The sequence below is a fragment of the Dermacentor silvarum genome, chromosome 2 (assembly GCF_013339745.2).
Source record: "Dermacentor silvarum isolate Dsil-2018 chromosome 2, BIME_Dsil_1.4, whole genome shotgun sequence".
Classification (NCBI taxonomy): Eukaryota; Metazoa; Arthropoda; class Arachnida; order Ixodida; family Ixodidae; genus Dermacentor; species Dermacentor silvarum.
Window position 1 is genome coordinate 249,104,455 of NC_051155.1, and position 11,115 is coordinate 249,115,569.

Consider the following 11,115-nt stretch of genomic DNA (forward strand, 5'->3'; position numbering starts at 1 on the left):
ATGAGCCAAAACCAATTTTAGGGCCACAACGCGTCATAGACACCACCTTTAGATAGCAAATACGCATCTCAAGGGCCATACTTTTGCTGGCGGAAACCAAAATTATGTCATAGTTGTCGCCCCCCGCACTTTGGGCGGCCAATGCCATCGTCAAGCCACCAAGCCAACCGACATGAAAAGTCAAAATGGCCGCTCGGGCCGGCGCGGGGTGGCAGTTCGCAACGTATGATGCGGGAACGGTCCCAGAGTTGCCACGCAACAGCGGGGTTACCAATGCATTGGGTTCTATGGGAGCTCTGCCGGGACCGGCCGAAAAACGACGTAACAGCCAGGAAAACGCAGCACCCGAGAACGTAACAGCGGGGTTCTACTGTAACAATATACGACGCTACGACGCCATCGTGACGCTCGCTCTTCGTTTCCGATGCCTTGCACTTGTGCGAAACAACACGCGCCCACGCATCCAATACCTGGTGTGACATTCCAAGGATGAGTGCTTCGACGAAAACGGAAAACGGGTGCGCGTTACAATCGAGGGCGCGTTAGAATCGAGTAAATACGGTAAGCGTTTCTTTTTCGAATTTTCGTGCCGAACCTGCATATAACGAAATCCTCTTTATAACAAAGTTTTTCGGGAATTTGTCAATTTCGTTATATCGAGGTTTAACTGTATTAGTTTTTACTCGTCTCTAACATCCACCTTCTTACCCAAGCAAATTCGTTCGGAGATTGCTTAGGCAGTGCAATCCTACCGTCAGAGCCAGCCTAGCCAGCATCATTGCCCTCACAAGATGGCAACCATATATGGCAGCAAAACGAGTTCTTGCATAGCATGATAACTACGACGCGCCGCTTTCACTCCAATTATAAAGCATGTTCAAACGATAAGTTATTTTACATGTTGAGCCAGCGGCAACAAGTCACATTGCATGTTCTTGTCCTTTTGGAGAATTTCATGCGTCGCAGGACAAACTAGTGAAGTGTTTAGTCTAGGCGTGGGCCACCATCCTGTTTGCTATTGTTGTGGAGCTTGTTGTGGTTCTTCATAAACAGCTATAAAGTGCTGTCTGAAAGTTATAACAATCGAGTTTAAGTAAATAGATTTCCATTCCGTGAAGGTAAAGCTTATTGGTTTCAGCTTTTTCTTATTGCCAGAATCTCAGGCATGCTATGTTTTTATTGCTAGAAAATCAGTTACATATTTAATTTCTTCTTTGTTTAGGAACTCTAATGTCATTTTTATGTTAGTTTTCTACTTAGTACCTGTGAAAAGTGGGTGAGTGCGTGTTTGCTTCTTGGATGTGTTAGAATAGTGGCAAATACAGTGTAGACCGCTTATAACGTAAGTCGCCGGAGTCACGAATATCCGCACTATAAGCGGTACCGCACTATAACCAAAGCAACAATTTTCAAGGCCCGCACATATGCAAAACATGTTCACCGAGCCGCCACGCATATGCGACAGTCGAGGAATGCGGCTAGAACGTTTGCATTCATATTACAGTTGAATCCCGTTAATTCGAACCAAATCACACGGCGGCGCCTCCGACCGGCATTGCTCCGGCACCGCTATAGAGTAAAAGCTTAGGAGAGACCCCTCAATGTCGCGCGCAAATGAAAAAAAAAAAAAAAATGCGGCAGTAAATTTCACCCTCTCTCAAATGACAAGGTCGCTGATTGTGCGTTGCACCTGGAACATGCGTGTATGTGCCGACGTCTCAGCCACGCTACCGTAACCACGTGTAGAAAATGGCAGTGAACCATTCTTTCTCCTTTATGTTTCCTCTACTTTCTAGTCACGTGTTGTCCTTGCACGCTGCGGCTACGGCGCAGAGGGAAGCAGCGGCACTGTCCCAGGCCGACCAACGAAACTGCCCACGCTGGCAAACTCCCGCTTCCCGATAATGGCTGAAAACGAAACTTCGGGGAGCTGGCGCCGGGCCGGCTGTAGCGGCGGGGGCGCACAGGTGAAAGTCGAAAGTGAGGGAGCTACGAGGGTGGGCGAGGGGAGCCACCGGCCGAGTTGCCGAGGCGAAATCCGCTTCCTTTCTGCCCTCCTCCCTCACATTCCAAGGTCTCCGCGTGCGCCCTTCCCTGTGCCATGCCGGCGCCGCCCGCTCCCTGAAGTTTCGTTTACTGCCGTTATCGTGAAGCGAGCTAGGCCGGCCTTGGCAGTTTCGTGGCCCTCGCTCGCTATGCACGCCGTGATATTTCATGACTCCCACTCAAGATTCTGGTTTCAGCCTCACTGGCTGTTCGTTCGCACTACGTGCCCTTCTCCTCCACTTCGTCTCTCTTTCTTCCTCAAGCACTCCTCGGGGTGCCCGTTTGAGGAGAGCGTTTGCCGTCTCCGCTGACTTCCGTACTCCCAGGCAGCCGCACTGTAACCGGTATTTCGTTTCCCGCAACTGAACTATAAGCGATACGTTTATACATGGAGTGCTATGGGAAAATTAACGGGAGTCTGAAAAGACCGCACTATATCCGGTCCTGCACTATAAGCGGTTACGTTATAAGTGGTCTATACTGTACTGCCAAATAAATCAGCGATCTGTCTTGATGATTTTTCTGCCTGTTTCAACTCACCATATCATCATCATCATCAGCCCTATAATACGACCAATTTCGTTAGTCTCCTCAGGGTTGAATTAACGGAAGTCAACTGTATTTAGTGATTGGTTTTCAAAGTACATTATGTGAAGAGAGCTGTTACTCTTCTTTTAAAGTCAATTCGTAAGTGTACAATTAGAGGCACACTTGAATCATTCAAATAGCCTCAGTCACAGGGGCCAGCTTTTGGTTGCTTGAAGCACTAGCTGATGCTTTGAAAGCACTGGTTGTGTCAGTCCCATGCTATGTGAAGCAGGGCACTTGCCCACTACTAAATGAAGCGGAGAAAGCCTCTAAGGCTGGTGAGTTAGTACTGGATTATTACTGCAAAGGAATAAAGTGGTGCTACTGCATTCGAAGGCCACTTATATTTAACATGGATGTATTTAACCATTGTTTATATATAAAAAGTTAGTATCTTGTGTTTTTATTGTGTGTGAATTTATATATTGAATTTTGTTTGCAACTGTATAGAACGAACTTCTGGTTTTTTTGTGTAGGATCTTATTGTTCATTATTACAATGTTTGATTGTGCATGTATTAATTAGACCTGGTTTCTTCATGTATAGAGATACAAAGTTTTAAGGGGGGTTGCGGGGCTAAAATCGCGGTTTTCACCAGAAAAATGCTTTTCGAATTTTATTTATTTTGGATTGCTAGACGTATAGGGAAGCTCATCACCAAGTTTGGTTGCAATCTGCGCCGTAGAAAAGAAGAAAATGAACTCCATTCTCATGAGGGTGGCGCGCTCGCCCTCGCATGAACGCTGTATTCAAGATGCAGCCGCAGAGCGGGCAAGAAACTAAACACAAAGTGAATGCCCGCATTAGAAAGTTGCTTTTATGCATTTTAATCATACACAAAACCTTGCACAGACCTTCCATCGAGAGTAAGCAGATCGCAAAGTAAGAAGTAAAGAAAGGAAAGGCATAATTCTGGACGTGGCGCCCTTGTCTACAAGCACAGACTAGGGCACTGGACTGCTCCATAGCTGAAAAAAAAGCATAGATGACTTGAAGCAATTGCCGCAGAGCAAGTTTGAATTGAAGAGGAGGGTCAAACCTATGTAGCAGGGCACTTTAAATAATTATTTTTGGTCTTTAGATAAATTGCGTGTTCTTAAATCTTTGAGCTCATTTTTCTCAGCTTGCTTTCTTTTTTGGCCAAACAAAAACCTTTAGGAAAACTATCATTTCTAAACTGTTTCTCCAAAATCTGCTTTCGTGGTGGTTTCTAGACTGAAATGTTGTCAGGAACAAGATGAGGTACTTTTTAGATCCCCAAATATTTTCCAACACAAGAAATTATCAGATGTCTGACATATACTGACAAAAAAAAAAAAAAGCTTCAAATTATTACATTTTTACAAAAATGACATAACAAATATGCAATTGGCCTTAAGTTCTTATGTTTTATTTCTGTTAGTGCTAGGGATGCTGAAATTTGGAAAATATTCTAATGACAAGAAGGTAAATCATCCCTGAATTTTTTATCAAAATTGGTTCAGCAGTTCAAAGTTGACTCTTCATTAAGGGAACACTTTCATAACTTTCTTTTGCAGCTTTGTTTATGTTGTGCAGCAGACACCAGATATGTAACCACTATTGCAAAAGGTGTGACTTGTGCAAGATGCAGGCACATATGATGCCAACTGTCCTTTTCTAAAAATTAGGGATGAAGGTACAGGGTCTCATAGTCCATGGCTTCAGGCGATTTTCTTGCCCAGGCGGTTTAGGAACACCTGCCTGAACCCAAAAATGTGTGATGTCATTGCAGGCAAAGACGTGTTTGAGGCCTTCTACAAGAAGGACTTGGCCAAACGCTTGTTGGTGGGCAAGAGTGCTTCTGTGGATGCAGAGAAGTCAATGCTGTGCAAACTGAAGCAGGAATGTGGTGCGGCATTCACCTCCAAGCTCGAGGGCATGTTCCGTGACATGGAACTGAGCAAGGAGCTGAACCTGGCCTTCCGGCAGCAGCAGCGCCGTGAGCGACTCGAGCTGACGGTGAGCGTGCTGACCATGGGCTATTGGCCCAGCTACCCGCCCCAGGAAGTGGCACTGCCCGCAGCTATGGTGCGCCACCAAGACCTCTTCCGTCGCTTCTACCTGGCCAAGCACTCTGGCCGCAAGCTCCAGTGGCAGCCCAGTCTGGGGCACTGTGTACTTAGGGCCACATTTCCCGGTGCAGGTGGTCTCAAGGAACTGCAGGTTTCACTCTTTCAGGCGAGTGCTACCTCAATTCAAATGGGACAGCTCCTCTCCCCGAGCTCACACGTGACCTGCGCCAACCCACACCAACAAATCGCCTCATCTTACTGCTCCTCTATTCTATTGCACACGTCTTGATTAGCTTACTTCATTCTCCCGTGTCGCCTGTGAAAACACTGCTTGCCACCTCTACAATGCTCAGTATTTGCCGTTCCTTCTTGGATTATGATGGATGCGAGTCTTCAAGTCTTCTGACAAATTGGAAGGCTAGTTTCCGCTCACCACAGTTATTTTTCTGTGCTCGACAGGGGAACAGCACAAAAAACACGAGAGACAAGGGAAACACACCTGCACTGGTGTGCATTTCCCTTCTTGTCTCTCACAGCGCTGGTGTGAGTTTCCCTTCTTGTCTCTCATGTTTATAGCGCTGTTCCCCTGTCAAGTAGGTACCGACTAGCCCAAGTCTCTACGGTGTTGCAATTTTTCTGTGTACTTGTGTCATGCTGCTTGTGAACAAGCTGAGTCTGCTGTCCAACATTTATGCCAAGAGCTTGCAAACTTTTTAGCCTCGTGGAACACTATAGGTTTAAAAAGTCATGGGACCAGTCGTATCCTTGATCTCAGCCTACACATCAGGCACGCACTACTTTTTAATTTTATAGCACTTGAAGCGAGCTTTCTTAAAAAGCATGGCAACATGCAACATTGACTATAGTCCCATAGATACAGTAGGCAGAAAAAAAATTATTGATCCCTCTTTCAGAAGAATTGGTCTTAACATGAAAGTGAAACATTGAGTCTAAGAAGCAGTGGCAGCTTTGTTGCACATTCACATGTACAAGTGTGTAAATATGCACAGTCCTTTAGCAATTACAGTTTCTCTTGAATGGCAAAGCAATGACAGTGATAGCAAGCACGCGGGGCCTGTGCTGCTGCACAGCATAAACAGCACCCCGGATGCTACCAGGCATCATAAGTATAGCATCCAACATGACAGCGAAGTACTTACTTGGGGAAACTGCGTCGTCGGAGCTACTGGCGGCATCACGCGCACTCACCCACACACATGTTCAAAGGTGAGCAGATGCCTGAAAACGACGTGAGCCAGCGCGACGCCACCAAAACAGTGACAGCTGGGATCATATTTCAAAATTCGCCAGCAATACAGGCGGATTCGCCAGGAATGCGTTGCTTTAACTTGTCCACTAATTTATGATTAGGACTTCTGTCTAACTCTTTAAACTTAACAGGTTTTCGTAAGCTATGCATTCCTATATCATCACATTTATCTGCTTGAGATGCTCTAACATGTGCAGTTTACAGAATGGTGATAACCGTTTTTGGTGCAGAGTTATAAATAAGTAAACTTCATATTTTAAATTTTTTTTATACTAAAGAAATATTTACAATGAAAAATTATTTAATGTCTTAAATCAAAATTCTTCTTTACATTGCTAGAACTTTCTTTCAAATGCAACTAACTTTATTCAATAGGTTGTCTAATGGACACATCTTTGCATTTTATGTCTATTCCTCGAGCTTAAGCCGCGCATCTACCATTGCGGAACCTGAATGCAACGCACAACGCTGTAGCAGGAGGCGATGCGCTCGGTGGGAGCCATGACACGGCCTTAGCGCTGCTACTTCACACGAGCACCGCTTGTGCCTTCCATCTGTGTAGAGAAGCATTGGGAGCTGTGAAACTGAATTTGCTTTGAGTAATACAGTAATCCTCTCCCTTGTACCTGCTCCTTTTGCCGCAGGGAAAGATTTACTGTGCAGTCAGGCACATTTGGGTAGGTGATGTGTAATGACTGAAACTCTGTGTTTTTCCTATTGCTGAGTGTAGTGATAAATTGATCTGCCCTTCTCACTTCCATTTTTTTCTTTCCCTTCTTCATTCACTGACACGTCACATGCTTCGCTAGCTGCAGTAAGTATGTGCTGGCACTGATGAACTCATGTGACAGTTGCAAAGTAGGCGGTAGGGTCAGCGCTACCAGTGGCACCCATATCCCAGGTTGACCTCCCTTGATTAAGGGACAAAGATGAGGGAATGAATTCATGCACCCTATAGTTTGTGTTGTTGGCATTGAGAGGTTGATGGCAGAACTTCTGGTTAGACCCGTGGTTCAGAATGTTTTTCTTTCTTTTGTTTTTTTTTCGCTGCCTGATGATCAATGATGTACAGTATATTGAGATACTCTACCAGACTTTGCAAGGGCTTAGCTATTAGATGATTAACACAGCTTGCAGACATTAGGATTTTATGCTTAAAAGTGCAGCTTCTAGAGAGCCTAGGTTGCCCCGATCCAGGGTGTAATGCTAGCATTGCCATGCAGGCCCTGGTACTGCTGTGCTTCAACAAAGTGGACGGCCCCATCGGGCTGGCAGAGCTGAGCGAACAGACTCGGATCGAGGACGGCGAGCTTCGGCGCACGTTGCAGTCACTGGCGTGTGGCAAGGCACGCGTGTTGCAGAAGGAGCCTCGGGGCCGTGAGGTGCAGGACGGCGACCAGTTTGTGTTCAATGCTGAGTTTCGCAACCGGCTTTTTCGCATCAAGATCAACCAAGTGCAGATGCGTGAGACACCCGAAGAGCAAAGCTCAACACAGGAGCGAGTCTTCCAGGACCGGCAGTACCAGATTGATGCTGCTGTGGTGCGCATAATGAAGATGCGCAAGAGCCTCACACACAACCTGCTCATCACTGAGCTCTACGACCAGCTCAAATTCCCCGTGAAGGTGGGCCAGAGCACTTTCTCTTATGCTGTCATCACCTTTATCCTCCCGTACCTGCTATATTTCACGTCCAATGCAAAACATAGGCCTCTCTCTCCCCAGCAGTTTCTTTCATCAGCTGACTCAGTCCTATGCCCTCAGGTCTCCTAATCTCGTCACATCACCAAGTCCTTAGCTATCAACAACTGTGTTTCCCATCTCTTGGCATGCATCCTGTTACTCCTATAGGCCAGTAGTTATTTGCTTTATACATTACACGACCTGGCCAACTCCCAATTCTCTCACAACCTGAACTATATCAGCTTTATCCATTTGGTATCTTATGCACAGAATTTTCGTTCCATCATGTACAGTGCAGCCCCTAGTTTCTTCTCAGGTATCGGTGTTATCCTCAAAGTTTCAGCCCCATGTGCTAGTACTGGTAGAAAATACCTTTTTTTTTTTTTTTTTTTTTGGGGGGGGGGGGGGGGGGGGAGTAAGCTGCCACTCTTGACTTGAGAGTGTTCATGCTTTTATGTGATGCCTAAACCCCTCCTGGACAGTTATTCGAATTTTTCAACACACAAACTATGAGTTCCTAAATAAGAATGGGACACTTGAAGAAGAGCCAACACACATCTTCAAAGTTGCAAAAATTCTATCACATACTTCTATCACATTAAAAAAAAATTGATGCTTAGAAAGTATGTAAGGTTAAGAAATAGTACTTATAGGAGATTTTAATTTGATATTAAAGTTGGTCTTGAAATGATGGACCTGGTTTATAGGCATTATCGTAACTTCATGACACAGAGCAAAATTAAACGATGTCGTGCAGCGAAAAAAACAGCGGAGAAAAATTTATACTTTTGATCGGTGCGTACATGCAGTTTGTGTATTTAAATCTCAACGAGGAATCTTAAAAAGACAAGCTTGGAAACTTGTTCCAAATACAGGTGATAGTAGATTAAGGCATCTTTAAGGTATATTGAAAGTGTCCCACAGTGCACTTTCAATTTTAATTGGGCTCAATCACGACTGAAAGTTTCCATGTGACACCAGTAAATTAGTTCTTGCAACACACAAAAAGAATTATTTAAAACAAGTGTAATTATATCGTTGAATGTTGTTACTAATTGAATTAGTACACTTTTCAAAACGATATTCAGTTGGTGCCACAAGTGTTTGTGATCACAACTTTAACTGTGGCAAAACTAGTGACATTTACTAGTATCACAAAGAATTCACGAGTTCGAACACAAGCAGATCTTGCTATAGTATCCGATAAAATAATACGACACAGAATCCAAAATTTGATTAACAGTGCCATTACTGTGAATGCTAAAATTAACACAAAAAATGTGAGGATATCTAAGCAGAAATAACTTCTTGCATGATGTGTAATGAGGCCACGTGCCAAGTTTAAAAGAACATAAAAAGGAATATCATGCTAAGCTTTGTTAGCAAATTACACTTTAAAATAACAAAGCAGCCACTCTTACTATCAGGGGAAGCTTGGCAATCCATAAAAAGACACAGAAATGAAAGATGGGTCGTAATGTCACCCTGGAATACATGCACCAGCTTGCCAAGACATCGATTTCCATGTCTACTCAGGTCTAATTATTTACTCGTAAACAAAAACTACATTTTGTTCTACATGAGCCAGAGACTAACCCAATTATTGTAGAATGTGCTTCCATTCAGCACTCCAACTCGACAGTAGTAGTCACTGCAGTTCTTTTTTGTAGCTCTATTTAAGACGCTTGCTAAAGACATCTACGCCTGCTGTACACCTCTTGGCATATAAAACACTGATCCACCTGGTTTTGCAATATGCTGTTAATTATTGGGATTTGTTCACTAAAAGAGATTGGGAAACTATATTAACTACAAAAAAAAAAAGACAGCTAAGTTTATGTACAATATCTATGAGTGTACCTGTATAGCTAACCTCATTCTAAGATTGTCTTCCTTCTGTAACTAATAGAACTCACACATGTTGCTTAAAATTTCTTTATCAACTGATAAACGTCTGCTAAAATATCGGCACGTCTAGACTTTTCACCTATTCGACAGGCTGTGCTACCAGGCACACACTCGCTAATCTCTGTTTACTACACGTTTTGGCTGTTTTCAGTATTCATATTTTCCCAGAACTGTAGTTGAGTGAAATAAGCTGTCTTACAGCCCAGGATTCCTTGTTGACTTTCGAAACATATCTTCAGTGACAGAACTTTGTTTTGGCCGAGGTTGTGTGTTTTTCAATTACTTTCGTTTTTTTTTTTTTTCATCATACATTGTTTGTACTCGGAAGAAGCTATGTCACTTCAAACACATCTATGTGAGGGCAGCCGGGGGCAGCTGTATTCGGTAATCCGTAGCCTTATTCACAGTTCACGCCTCCGAAATCCCAGAGCAAAAATGTTGATATTTTTAAATATGGGGTTTAATGTCACAGTGGGATATGAGGGGCTAGCGGAGGGCTCTGGATTAATTCTGACCACCTGGGGCTCTTTAAGGTGCACCTAAATCTAAACCAGTGTTTTTTGCATTTTGCCCCCATTGAAACACGGCTGGGAATTGAAGTCGCGACCCCAGGCTTAGCAGCGCAATGCCATAGCCAGTAAATTGCTTGATGTTCATTGCTGTTTGAAATCCAATAATAGTAAAGTAGATTTTTTTTCTCCTTGTTTTTTGTTTGGTGTAATAGCATTGTATTATGACATGGGTTCGTATTGGCTTCGACCACGATTCATGAATGCAATCCATTTACATCACTGCAGCCCACAGACCTGAAGAAGAGGATCGAAAGTCTGATAGACCGAGACTACCTGGAGAGGGACAAGGACAACCCAAACCAGTATCACTATGTGGCCTGAAGATTCGCCACCACAGCCCCCTGTAATATAGTCCGTTCTCTTTGTTTGATAAGTGTCACCTGTCTGGCACATCTGCAAACTTGTCAAATAAAAGCTGTACTAGCTGATTGTGCTACTTTGACTTCTTGATCGCCGAAATTCAAAGAGCAGGGAGAGACGTGTACTCCTATGTGTTAGGGCATACTGCAAAATTGGTTACATGAAGTTACAGTAATGTTGAGCAGTGAACACTGCCTGAAGGAAAGGTTTTAGTACATAAAGGCTTCTCCAGTGACACTGCATGTTCAGGTGGCTAGTAAAGGCTGGTGTAATTACACTGGTGTCAGACTATTTTGTTGTTATAGTTTATTGATATTCTTGCCCCGAAGGGTAAGTTGAATGCAATTGTGCAACAGGTACAGCATGTGCACCAACTGGCAATGCTTTCATCCAGAAATTAACAATAGCCATTCACAGACATAAATTTGGAAACTGCGAATATACAGGAAATATTACGAACTAAAAAGTGTAATTGTGGGATATGCACATTCCATACCGTTTTCAGAGCAGGTCAAACACATACCCAGAGCATGCATGCCTATTAAGAAACAAGGCCACTTATTTTGCCTGCTGGGTAGAAATCTGACGAGGTCAACCTCATCTATCGCACCCAAACCTCGGGTCAAGTAGGCCAGCAGCTGTTTGAAACAACACAA

General features: G+C 43.9%; 1 protein-coding gene across 1 annotated transcript in view; it reads left to right on the forward strand.

Moving 5' to 3' along the window:
- Positions 1-10,527, forward strand: part of LOC119443096 (cullin-4A) — a 45,966-nt gene extending 35,439 nt beyond the window's left edge. The window contains exons 10-12 of the mRNA XM_037708245.2: positions 4,388-4,833; positions 7,161-7,562; positions 10,325-10,527. Coding sequence (XP_037564173.1) covers positions 4,388-4,833; positions 7,161-7,562; positions 10,325-10,420 — 944 coding nt within the window. The 3' untranslated portion in view covers positions 10,421-10,527. The remainder of the gene's footprint in view (positions 1-4,387; positions 4,834-7,160; positions 7,563-10,324) is intronic.
- Positions 10,528-11,115: the final 588 nt, after the last annotated feature.